Raw genomic sequence first — 13,340 nt, forward strand, 5'->3', positions numbered from 1 at the left:
ATTAGTAATTGTTTTAATGAGTAATATTACATATAATCGTAAAATATGCAAACGTCATGCAATCGCTTTAAAAAAATGTAATTTATTATTAAAAAATTAAATTTTTTTTTTCATATAAATCACATATTTATTCACTTTTTTTTAAAATAGTTACGTAACACTCACTCACAACTGAAATTATTATCTCTCCTATAGTTTTTGGGCAGTATAAGTAGATGTTGATAGCTTTGTCAGGAAAACATGTATTCTTGCGGCCTTCTTCAAGCTTGAGTCTTCAATTCAAAGAAAGATAAACGCATTAATTGGATTCTGTAATATTTATTATTGTTGGTCTAAGTATATTTTTGCTAAATGGTTGCACACTTGGCAATTAAAACTGCCGAAATTAAACGTTTTGTTAGCTTTCAATTATAAAAAACTTACACCTTCAACGTACGATAGTTTAAGGTTATGTTTGGTTGTTAAAGTGATCTCGAGTTTAATCTATCTCAAAATTAATTATTGATAAAATTTATTATTTTTTTAATTTTTTATAAAAAAAAATTAAACTCATCTCAATCTATTTCATATATTTAAATACATATCTCAATATATTTACATTTAAACACATAATATAAAATCAGCTCAATATCCAAACATAGCCTTAATCACGACAATTAAGATGGATGAAAGATATAAGAGATAGTACAATCTCAACCATGAAATGTTAATAAATGATGAAAAATATCAATTTTTGGTAGTTAAAGGGTATAACATGTTATCATTTGCCTACCATCTCATAATGTGTTATTAAATAATTAAAAATTATTTTTTATATTTTATTTATGGAATGATAATTTAATGTCACGTTAACAAATTATGTTGAGAGAATGACAATAAATAAAATGATAAATAAAAATTTCAATATATAATATATTATGTTTGATGGTACTAAATATATTTGTCTCTGATTTGGAAAAGAAAAAAATGGTGTAAATTTCAGATTTGCACAATATATGTCACAGACGAATATATTATAATGTTACCAATAAAAATATTTTCCAAAAACAACTTTCTCAAGTAATTGATATCGGTCCTATAATGTTCAAGCTGGTGAGATTCAATGCTTTTATATTACTTAAAGAGAAATGTATGTGCTTCATACCAGAATTCACAAAATTCTCTATAAAAAGACAAGGGCAGTGTTTTGAATCTTTTGTGTTTTAATGATAGCAAAGTGAAAGAATGTTGTACGGAAGAGAAATGATATTTATAATTATAGAGTGTGTAGGTGCGACACAATACTTTAAAAAAAAAAAAAGTAAATACGAGACTTATAAAAAATTATTATTTTTTAAATAGTGGAATCTATTATTTTTTAAAATGATTACGTATCACTTGCACACTCAACGACAGTATGTATTAATACTCATAATAAATTATACTATTTATACAATGTTCATTGATTTTTATTTTGTGCAAAACATAGAATCACGATTCTTAAATAATATTGTAATGACTAGTTGTGGAATAAATTTTAAAATAATTGCATGAGTGTTATTATTAAAAGAGTAATGCTACGTATAATAGTAAAGTGTGTAATTGTCATACAGTCATTTTGAAAAAGTATGTAGTTCATTATTAAAAAATTAATTTCTTTTTATGTAAGTTTCGTTTTTATTTACTTTTTTAAAATCATTATATAAAACTTATATACTTATGGTTATAACTATCATTTTTCTTACTAACCAAATAAAAGGTTATAAATATTGCTAATTTCATGAGTATGACATTTAAACTTTTTTTATCCAAAAAAAAAAAAAGACTTACATTTGGATTTAGCAATATTAAAAAGAAAAAAAATGATTTATTCAAATTCCAATAAAACCAAATCTAGAAAAACCTTTTCAATCTATACGATTTTTTCCTTCAAAAATCATAAAAATATCAAGAAAATCTTAGGTCCAAACATCCTCATAAATATCAAAACGAAGTTGATCTTTTTAGAGAAAGTTGTTCTGACTTGGACTCAGAAATTTGAGTAACATTATACGCTGTATTACTATTTTATTTATATTTTATTATATATGATATGATATATTGATAATAAAAATATATATAATAAAGAATTATTTAATAATAATAAATATATTATATATTATTTAATGAGATATAAATAAGATGGCAATACGGTGAATAGAATTTTTTGAAAAATTTATAAGCGTTTCCGCCGCATTAAAATTGCAGTCGGCTGTCTTGATACTCATCCAGTCCTCTTGGTATTGGACCTGCTCCTCGGTGCGTCTTGTCCTGTATTTTCTTTCGGAAGACGCAGACATAAAGCCAAACCCTTGCTTCCTTCCCACCTCAATTTTTTTAAACTACCTTGTATTGCAATTTGCAGCACATTGCCACATAGTAAATAACTAAGCAAAAATGATAAAGCACTCATCTTTCTATTGCACATTAACTAAAAAAGTTCAATAAACCCAAAAAAATCAGCCACATTCCTCCACCTTCTCATCTTCCAAAGCACTCCCCCCACCCACCATACCATTTTAAAAAAGAGTCCGCTCCAAATAATAAATTCAAACAAATACAAAGAGGCCGAAAGAAGAACACAAGATCGGATATAAACACAGAGAGCTCTCTTCGTTCTCTTTAAAATCTTTAGAATTTGTGGGAGTTTGGGAACGATGGACCCTGCGGTGCTGGATGACATTATCAACAGGCTATTGGAGTATCGGCAGGTGCGGGCAGGGAAGCAGGTCCAGCTCATGGAGGCCGAGATCCGCCAGCTCTGCAGTGTTTCTAGGGAGATCTTCCTCCAGCAGCCCAATCTTCTGGAGCTCGAAGCCCCCATCAAGATCTGCGGTGCGTTCTCTTTTGGTCAATATTTGCTTTTGTCTCGATCTTGAAAAAGCCTGTGAAAAAAATGTTTCTTTTATTATGGTTTCGATGATTGGTTTTATTTATTTTATTTTTTGCGGGTTGGGTTTCTTGGGATTTGGATGATGTGGGTTTTGCCTGGATGGAGCAAAATGGGTTTTTTTTAATGGCTACCAATGTGGGTGTTTGAGTTTTGCATTATGAGTAACTTCAAAGAAAGTAAGAACTGGGGTTGAGGATTTTATTTTGAACTTAGGCTTCTGAGACATGTATGGTTTGAGATTGGTCTTGGATACAGAGACTCTTTTACATTTGTGCTCTAGGTTTTGATAGAATGAGATTGACGAAGGAGAGTTTTAAAGTTGAAGAAGAAAAATGGATGTCCTGGATGATCGTAAAGTTTAAAGCAAGCTGAAGGGGGTTCCTATAGTCTGTCCAATCTGCGCCTTCAAATTTTCTTAATATAGTAATCGATAGGTGCTTACAAGTCTAACATGCATTATATAATTTATGCACTGGTGGCTATGAGATCCTTTCGAAGAAGGGAGGAAACAAATTTTGTTCATGTTGTTGGAGAACTTAGAAAAATTATAATTGCAAACAAAACCATAGTCTTTCTTTTGCTATGTGTAGTTTGGAGCGGCTCTTGATTGGAGAGGTCGAGTTAAGATTGGGTTGTGACGACTGTGGAATTTTGTAAAGTTTAGAGAACATTTGCACACTTTGAAGTGTCAGTTGAAGCCTTTTCTTCTCACTTCTACATCAATTATTGGGAAAAGTGGTTTCTTTTTTCTTTTTCTTTTTTTTTGGGGGGGGGGGGGGGGGTGCTGAATGTTCAAAGATTGTAGGCTTCTTGCCAGCGTTGTCAGATGTGAAGGATTTTCAAGAGAAATGTATATAATGGAAACTGCAACAGAAGAAGAAAGGGTGAGTTAGATGAATGTGAAGATAGAGCTTATAGCATATTTATTGCTATGTAAGAGAATCTTCTATCATCCATGAGATGATTGTGGAAGAACCAGCTCTATGTTACTAGGATGTCTAGAGAAGCCTTCACATCTATGAGGTGAAGAAGAGAAAAATGAAGGGAGATTTTTTTTGAGGATGTTCTATGCAAAGTGTTATGATCTTGTTTGGAGGTGTAGATGCAGTTATCATAAGGGTTCTTTGGAATTATGACATATTTATCCACACATAAGTGATTAAACAATGGAAAATCTATAGTTTGGTTGAAATAATTACCTAGATCTCCAATACAGCATATTAAGGTCCAAATGAGTTTTACCTGATAAGAGAAGGTCCCATTTGAGTATTGCCCAAAAATGTACTTCCTCCTTTTAAAGAAAAATGCTGTAGAAGAAAGAAAAACACCATTTGCTATGCAGGGAAGTAATTCTCAATTAAAAAAAAAATTGCTTTTTGGTAGAAGCAAAAGTTACTTTTTTTTTTTTTAATTGATAAACAAAATTTTTTTGAGCATAAAGTAGATTTGTTCCGGGTATACGGGACATATAAAAGAGCATCACCTATGCATGCTAGTTTAGCGATGCAGTGGTTGTATAATAACAAAAGCTGAATAGAAACATGCCAAGTCTCAACCTTATCTTCTAGGGGATCACATTTAAACATAATTTTTCTTTTACAGTTTTTCCTACTACATTGAAAAATGTAAAAAATTTGGTTGGTTGTTAGATTTTTTAGTTGTATGCGATGAATCAAAAAGAGGCATCTGTTTATTAATAATTTTGTTTCCTCTATATTCAATAGAGACAGTCCTTTTTCCAAATTCTTGGAGGACTAATTGAAAAATCTAGTACTTACCAAAAAAAAAAAAAAAAGAATCTAATTGACAAAAACTGTTTGTGGTACCATACATGATGCCCTAATTCTTACCGTATAAAGTGAGAAAGGCATGTGGGTTAAGTCAAACATGGTTACTATGCTTGCTAGATCCTTGGTTATGATGAAATTAAGTCTCTAGACTCTCTACAAGCTTTTTTATTTTTATTTTTTTTAATAAGGGTTGTGCTTATTGCTGACATTTTGAGATAGAGAAGTGTGACCAAATAGGAAGACAAAAAAAAAAAAAAAATTAAAACATCGGTTAAATCTGGATTTTTTGTTATTGTTATTTAGCAAAAAATCGTGGCATAAATTTTAGAAGCTGGAAGTTTGGGAAATGGCGTTCATTACTTGAGAGAATATTCCTGGTAATAATGGCATGGTGAGTTGGTGACATAGACTTCATACTTGTTTTCTGCTAAAGGGCCTTATTTGAAAGTTGAGTAGCCAGGCTATGCTAACTTATTTTTCTTAAGAGAATTAACTTTAGGATTTGGAATGCTTATTAGTATTGTATCGTCAAGGACTTCATTTGGCAGATTTATTCTTCTGTAAATATTGATTTAACTTTATCACCCATATATAAAAGTTTGTTTGTCCAAAGGGCCCTGCCTTGGGGAGGTTCCCCGACATAAATATATATATATATAATTTTGTCTATTTTTTTCATGCCTAATAGATAATATTTTACCAAAAAAAAAAAAAAAAAGAACTTAGTGACTCTTTGATTGGAGTTACCTTTTGTTGTGTCTGTGACTGGAGTTTGGATTATTTACTTGCTTGTATTTTGTTTATCACCTTTGAAGTTGAGTAGTGCTAAGCTTTGTACCTACCCAAAAAAGTGGATACTAATCTCTGTTATTTATTTATGTTTTTTACCAGGTGACATTCATGGACAATATACTGATCTTTTGAGGCTTTTTGAGTATGGGGGTTTTCCTCCCAATGCCAATTATTTATTCCTTGGAGACTACGTAGACCGTGGCAAGCAGAGTTTGGAAACAATATGCCTTTTGCTTGCTTATAAAATCAAATATCCTGAGAACTTCTTTCTTTTGAGAGGGAATCATGAATGTGCTTCAATTAATCGGATATATGGATTTTATGATGAATGTAAACGCCGGTTCAATATAAGAATTTGGAAAACTTTTACTGATTGTTTTAATTGTCTTCCTGTGGCTGCGCTCATAGACGACAAAATATTGTGCATGCATGGGGGCCTTTCCCCTGATTTAACAAATTTAGATCAAATCAGGAACTTACCTCGTCCAGCTGATGTTCCGGACTCTGGTTTGCTTTGTGATTTACTTTGGTCAGATCCTGGTAGAGATGTCAAAGGCTGGGCAATGAACGATCGTGGAGTCTCTTACACTTTTGGTGCTGATAGCCTTTCAGAATTCTTAACGAAGAATGACATGGACCTTGTTTGTCGTGCCCATCAGGTGAGTGACATTATCTTTTTTGCCCTTTTTTTTTTCCTAACGCAAACAGCTTACGAGGATGCATCTTATTCCAGGTTGTTGAGGATGGATATGAATTCTTTGCTCACAGGCAGCTTGTTACAATATTCTCTGCTCCCAATTACTGTGGTGAATTCGATAATGCTGGTGCTATGATGAGTGTTGATGAAAGCTTAATGTGTTCTTTTCAAATCCTTAAGCCAGCAGATAAAAAGCGCAAGTTCATTTGAACAGAGCCAATGAGGACTGCAGTCTGACGCTCCTTAAGCTTGCTAATGTAAGTCTCTTCCTAATTCTTAAACTTTGTTGTTACCGAAATGTCTTTGTTTTCAATTTATGTTAGTATGAAAAGCTACAACTGTGATGCATTAGCTATGGGCTCGTGATACCTTGCTTGCAGAATGCCTCTCCAATCATTCAGGAAAGAACACTTTGAAGATGAAAGGCTGGCTTTGAAGCTCCTTCAAACTTCAGTTGAACATCTAGTATCATTTTGTGTTGGAGGTATGAATTACACGTTCAAAATGTCTTGAGAAGGAACTGAATGACTTCTCATTTAGGAGCCAATTGCCTTTTAGCGTGGTGGCAAAGGCAGAATTTTCGCTTTAATCAGTTGTCAAAGCTCTCACTGAAATTGTGGTGCGAGTAAATGAATTGGGTTTTGTAAATGACTGCCTGTGTAGACAGACTATGGTCACTGATGGAAAAATGTTTGATCTGCCAACATTTTCAGTTATCGAATAGTTGCACTTGCTTTCTTCTTCTCTTCCCTGTTTTTGACACGATTATGGTCTTTGAAGATTCAATGTTCATCCATTTATCATACAAGTGATATGCTTTTAGACATAATGCAGCATGCTCTGCACCATGAGTGCCTATGAACTGTTGCCAAACCTTCTATCATTGCATTAACCTGCACTAGACAGTGTAGACACCAGAATAAATCCGCGGTTATTGTGATTTCCGGTATGTGATGATGATACTAAATTCCAAAAACTGTTGTAATGTGTATGGGAGATGTGGGGTGGGACTTTCTTCACAACCTCTGCATTGAAACCCTAAACCCGAAACAGCTTGCTTTACACGTTCAACTGCTGGTGGTTGCCATTGAAAGTATCCCCGGCGACTTATTTGCCACCATAACCAGTTGCCTTGGGAGTGAAAATTGTTGGTTATCAAGCAACTGATGTTATAAGAACCTGTGACAGCCAATGTGCAATCACTCTCATATGGACTTGTATTAGGCCCTTCCACCACCACCACCACCACCACCACCTGGTCATTAAACCTTCATTCCCTCTCTATTGCCAAGATTTGATTTTCAATCAATCTTTAAATTCTTTTCTTTCAATAACATCTCGGGGATTGGCTAAGTGTCAAGGGCTCTAGTCTTAGAAGTATTTTCTTTCCAAATCTATGGTTCAAACTCTTTTATCTATAAATAATATCTCGGGTCATGTTCTATTAATAAAAATTTAATAATTCATCGAAGAGTATTGATACTGGCCATTTTAAATTTACTACCCAAATGATCATTTTGACGTGGCACCACCAAATAGTATCACGCGATTTCTTAACAAAAGATATAAAAACATATATTCAAATTAAAATGGCGCTTGAAAATACAAAAAGATGAAGACTGAAATTCTAGATTTTCTTTATTCTTTTTGTGTTTGTGTTTTTAATTTTTTTTAATAAACCACATGGCAACCCTTCAAAAGAGTCATCTAAAAAAAGAAGTTTTACATGACCAAATATCATTATTCTTTATCCCATTCATATGATATGGGTATGTTAGACGTGTACAGGGTTTAATTGAGTAAAAAAATATGTTGCGTATATACAATCTCTAAGAGCAATCTCATCGGAATATCCAAATATAAAATTAAAGCCGCTTTTTACCTATTAGACATCAAAACCGCCTGCATTGGATTATGCAATAGCAAGTTTTGTATCTTTTAACTATAGTAATTGGAAAGAAAATATCAAATTTGGTTGCAATTGTACAATCATCAAATTCTTATTTTATTAATTTATTATAACTCTCCCTCTCTCTTCTCTCGCATGGATATATCCCAATAGCTTTAATTCCGTCTGGTGCATTCTGCCCTACCCCAGACGTAGTAGCTTTAATTCATGAGCAAAATAAATTAAATAATTAAATAATTAAATATTTTTTAATTAAAATTAAATTCATGATAAAATTAAATAAATTAAAAATATCCAAATTAAATATTTTTTAGGTTAATATTATTTTATTACTATATAATGAATAAATAAATAATCCAATGTAGAGATTTGATGTGAATGAAATAGTCAAAGTTAAATTCATATCATATTATTTTATTATTATATAAGAAAAAAGAAGTTATTCAAATGTGGAGATTTATGTGAATAGAATAGTCAATATCCAAATTCATCTTATATTCATCAAAAGTATCCTTTACATATATATAATCCAATAACAATGCTCAAAGGTTACTCTATCATTAAACAAAATCCAATAAAACCATTTGTTGAAAAAAATAGATCTTTCATGTTTAAATGATCATCCCATGAGTATTCAAACTACTTCATTAAACATTTAAATAATATAAAAAATGAAATAACTTAGTAAATTTTACATATTGCAAAAATTTTGAGCCACGTCAGATCAGTTAGTAAGATTATAAATTTAACACTTATAATAAATCATATAGTAACTTATTTAGAAATTCTATTTAATAGTCTACACAACACACCTGCTTTTATTTTCTATCTTTTTATTTTTTTTCTCAGCAAATATATGCTATAATACTATTGAATGGAAGAATTTTAATTAATTTATGTGAACAAATAATAAATACAGATTCAGAAAATACTTTAGCTACAAATAAATTATACAAAAGTAATCTCACAAACTGATGTAGTTTAATGTGGTTTTTTAGATTGAAAAGTTACTTTTATTATAAAATAAATCTAACAAATCAGATAAACTACGTTAATTTGTAAAATTATTTGTTTGTATACCTCAATATTTTGTTATTGTAGGTGAAATCTTAGAGCATTGGCACAATGCTAGTCCAAAATTTAGACTTGTGACTATTTTCCTCTGCATCGGACTAGTTATAGAACAAAGGTTTAAGACTCTAACTACAATAAGTCTTAGTCCCTCACCATACCTAACGAGCTACTGTTGGCCTTGGATAAATATATTTTATTATGAAAATTTCTACAGATACAAAAATATTACGCAGAGTAAATCTATAAACTGATGTGGTTTCATGAAGTTCGTTAGATCTACTTTATAATAAAAGTAACATTACAATCTGACATACCACATCAAATTACATCAATTTATAGGTTTATTTTTGTATAATCACTTTGTGACTATAGTATTTTACTTTTATTATTTCATCAATCAACCGCTGTCTTTTTCCCTCGTTCTTTCTCTTTCTTCAAGCCGCAAGCAACCTCGCGCTCTTCTCTCCCTCGCTCTTCTTCAACCCGCAAGCTTCCTCATTCATCTCTATTCTTTCCGTCAGTTTTCTTCTTCCCCATCTTCTTCCAAGCCAACCGGTAAGTCTCTTCCAGATCTTCTTCTCTGTGCATTTAGCTCTGAGGTTCTACTCTCCATCTTCTCTCATTTTTTGATCCGATTCTGATGTACTCCCACTTCTCTTATTTTTCTCTTCAATAAGCGATTAAACGGAGTCGTGATGGTGGTTCTGCGACTCTTGCAGTGGCTTCTCTTAGAAAAACCTAGCAACACGACTGAGCTCTGCCAAATTCATCATTCCTCTCTTAGTACGTAGCTGCTCTTCCATTTTCCCTTCTCGGATATGCACATTAAAATTCAAACTAGTTAAGATGCTCTATATTTTCTTGCAAATTAGCACACATGATTTCTTGAGTTATAATTATTAATTTTAATTTAGATTATTGGAGATTTTTCAAATTAACGTTTATCGAGTTTAAGATTTTGCATGATATATCATGAGTTGATGGATTATATGATGGAATCAGCTGTAGAAATCTTAGGCCCCATTTCCAGATAAATTTAACTTTTTTTTTTTAATGTAGAATTTGGATTTGAGATCAATGGAAACGAGCTTGATGGTGTTATTTTTTCAACCTTAATTATATGCACGAAGCTTTGACGGCAATTTTCCCTATTGAACTTTTGTTATTGTTTTGCGAAACATAATACCCTTATGGAGTTTGGGAGGGTAGTGGAGGCAAAACAACATGTGCTTAGCTAGGTATTTACCAATTATTTTTTCCCCTTTCTTGTTTTGAAATGAGGAAAGCAATGAGTTTTAGGGACTAAAGTTTGTGGAGAAAACAGAATTGTTTTGGTCCACTTGTACTTCTTTACATTTTATATGATGTTACTCCATTTAATCTTGTTGAACCTAATGTTTCAAGTTTCATATAATTATATATCTAGACATGGATTTTGATATAACAAATGAATTCAAAGAATAAAGAAATCTCAAGTTTAAGTTGTCTACACAATGGAGTCAAGCACATCAAGGAACTAAACATGAGCAAGAAGGAAACAAGTTCACATTAAACCTCATAGAGTAATGTTGTAAATCTCTTAAAAATACAAAATTAGAATTAAGGCTCAAAATTAATATTTTATCATAAAGCATTAAAATACATTTTTTACATATGTATGAATATTTTGAAAATTAAATTTGAAAATTTTGAAAGATGATTGATTGTCATATTTCACATGTGCATGACATGATTAAATGTTTGAATTTTGAAAATATTAAAAATGATTGATTGTCATCTTTCACATGTGCATGCTTTATTTAAATATTTTCAAAAGTGATTGATACTTTTTTTGACTTATGCAAAAGGTAGATGATTTTGTTTGAAAATTTTGAAAATATTAAAAATGATTGATTGTCATCTTTTAAATGTGCATGCTTTATTTGAATATTTTCAAAAGTGATTGATGCTCTTTTTGACTTAGGCAAAAGGGATTTTTTTTGGAAAATTTGAAAAATAGAGTGTACTCCTTTTGTCATATGCGATGTAAAAAGATTAGGTTTGAAATTTTTAAAAAGTGAATGATATTGTCTTTGACATGTGAATCTTTTTAAATTTGAATATGAAGTCTCATATGCCTATAAATAAATTATTTGAGAGTTCTAAATTTACAACACCAACAGCATACAACATTCATTCAAAACTTTCATTCTCTATTCTCTAAGCATTGAATCTTAACCATTGTTCATTTTGAGAGATATATTTTGTGCTGTATTATTCTTATTTCACTCATTGAGGAGTATTCTTTGATAACCTACCCACTATCAGCTCTTGTATCAGTAAAATGGTGTATATAACCCTTGTGCGTGTAGAAAATGTTCTACACAGGGAATAGTTGAATAACCATGTGTAAGGTAATTGCAAGTGTAGAGGATGTTCTACACAGATCCTTTGTAGTGGTGTTGTTCAAATGTGTAATAGGTTTCTATCTCCACCTAAATAAGGTTAAATAGTGAATTTAGGGATCCTCAAAGGGTAGCTTGAGGCGAGAACGTAGGCAGTGGGGCCGAACCTCGTTAACATACTGAGTTTGCTTCTCTCTTACTCTTACTCTTTATATTTATTACTGCTTTATATTTTATTTATATTTTATATTGTGTATTTGATTCATTCCTCCACTTCAAGTACTCCATGTGCACTAGGCACAAAAACTAGTGAATTAATAGAATTATTTGGAGGTATTTTTAATGTTTTTTTTTTTTTGTTTCTGTAGTCTCTTTAAACGAAACTAGAAGTACATGGCAGCAAGCTAGACTTTTCATTCAATATTACAAATATCAAAAGCTAGACTTCATTCAACTAGAAGAACATAGCACCAATACAAACATGAATATTATTGGCTTCTTATTCAGAAACTCACATGCTCAATATTAGCTTTCTGCATAAGGTACATGGAGTATTTGTGATGCATGCAGGTTTACACATGGACATAGAGCGAATTGAATCGGTTCAATTACAGAGGGAGATCGACATAGAGAGTTAGTGATTAAGATCAAAGAAAATTTAGGAGACATAGGGTTTCTTGTTATTCCTGGTCGACTACTTTTGAGATATGGGTTGATTGTATAGGATGTCTATTCATGATCTTTTAGCAGTTTGAATGGAATCAAGGTTGATGAAGTGGAAGAAACTTAATATTAGAGGCCCTAAACTTATACATTAAAAATGTCTAGATCTAAACCGTTTAAATGCTAGTTAATAGCTGAAAGGAATCAGAATATGCAGGTGTTTAATGATGGGGAGTTCCTTGGGAAAGTCAAGGTTAGGTTGATCTCAAGTTGGCTCTTAGCTAGACATGAACGATTTTCTGTATACAGGTCTCCCCTTTTTGGCAAAAGATTGACTTGGCCTTGTGGGTATGTTGACATCAGTTAGTCTGACGTGATTTTGCTTATATTTGTTATGGTTACCTCAGCACAGAGATCAGGAACGACTGTCACTTTTGTAATAATAGAAGGAAGGGTCATAACAGTTGCATCTGTTGGTGATTCCCGTTGCATACTTCAACCTGCTTTTGAGTGGTATTTATATGGACTGTGTTGGTATTTTGTAGATTGTATTGGTAATTTGTATGGACTGTGTTGGTATTTTTGTAGACTGTGTTGGTATTTTTGTGGATTGTTTTGGTATTTATATGGACTGTATTGGTATTTATATGGATTGTGTTGGTATTTTTATAGATTGTGTTGGTATTTATATGGATTGTATTGTTAATATATATATATATTTTTATGGAGTGTTGTTAATATTTATTCGATACTACCTCGACTTTTGGAACTTTGAAAGGTAAAACATGGACTGCCAGAATTTTTTATTTATTCAACTAATTGCGAATATTGATAGAGTAGATACATAGGTGGGTTTAGGTGTTGAGCAGAGTTGTGAATAGTAATAAAAATTAGGTAAAAAGTAAAGAATAATATTAAAAATAGGCGAAAAGTAATAATAAAGTAATGAATAGTAGTATTACAAATTCTTCAAAAAAAAAAAAAAAATAGTTGTATGACAAAGGCAAATACAAAGCATGCAGGCCTAGAAAATATATAAAGTATATTTGTAAAATATATATATAAAAAAAATTTAATATTATTATATTATTATATTATTATTTTTAGGAAGAAGGCAAAC

General features: G+C 31.5%; 1 protein-coding gene across 2 annotated transcripts; it reads left to right on the plus strand.

The window, feature by feature from the left end:
- The first annotated feature begins 2,252 nt into the window (after positions 1–2,252).
- LOC122294364 (serine/threonine-protein phosphatase PP1) lies at positions 2,253–6,934 on the plus strand. Of its 2 annotated transcripts, none has more exons than XM_043103039.1 (4): positions 2,253–2,853; positions 5,593–6,152; positions 6,227–6,447; positions 6,543–6,934. In XM_043103039.1, the coding sequence occupies exons 1-3, from the start codon at positions 2,676–2,678 to the stop codon at positions 6,398–6,400; spliced, it is 912 nt and encodes a 303-aa protein (XP_042958973.1). In that variant the 5' UTR covers positions 2,253–2,675; the 3' UTR covers positions 6,401–6,447; positions 6,543–6,934. The 2 variants fall into 2 exon arrangements, with proteins under 2 accessions (XP_042958973.1, XP_042958972.1); XM_043103038.1 differs by having other exon boundaries at positions 2,255–2,853; positions 6,571–6,934.
- The last annotated feature ends 6,406 nt before the right edge of the window (positions 6,935–13,340 follow it).

The sequence above is a fragment of the Carya illinoinensis genome, chromosome 14 (assembly GCF_018687715.1).
Source record: "Carya illinoinensis cultivar Pawnee chromosome 14, C.illinoinensisPawnee_v1, whole genome shotgun sequence".
In the NCBI taxonomy this organism is placed as follows: Eukaryota; Viridiplantae; Streptophyta; class Magnoliopsida; order Fagales; family Juglandaceae; genus Carya; species Carya illinoinensis.

What these genes read in the sequence shown, in the direction of transcription:
- LOC122294364 (XM_043103039.1), top strand. Translation starts at nt 2,676, where the DNA reads ATGGACCCTGCGGTGCTGGATGACATTATCAACAGGCTATTGGAGTAT. An exon ending in AGCCCCCATCAAGATCTGCG is followed by an intron (nt 2,854 to 5,592) that starts GTGCGTTCTCTT and finishes GTTTTTTACCAG; the next exon opens with GTGACATTCATGGACAATAT. An exon ending in TTGTTTGTCGTGCCCATCAG is followed by an intron (nt 6,153 to 6,226) that starts GTGAGTGACATT and finishes ATCTTATTCCAG; the next exon opens with GTTGTTGAGGATGGATATGA.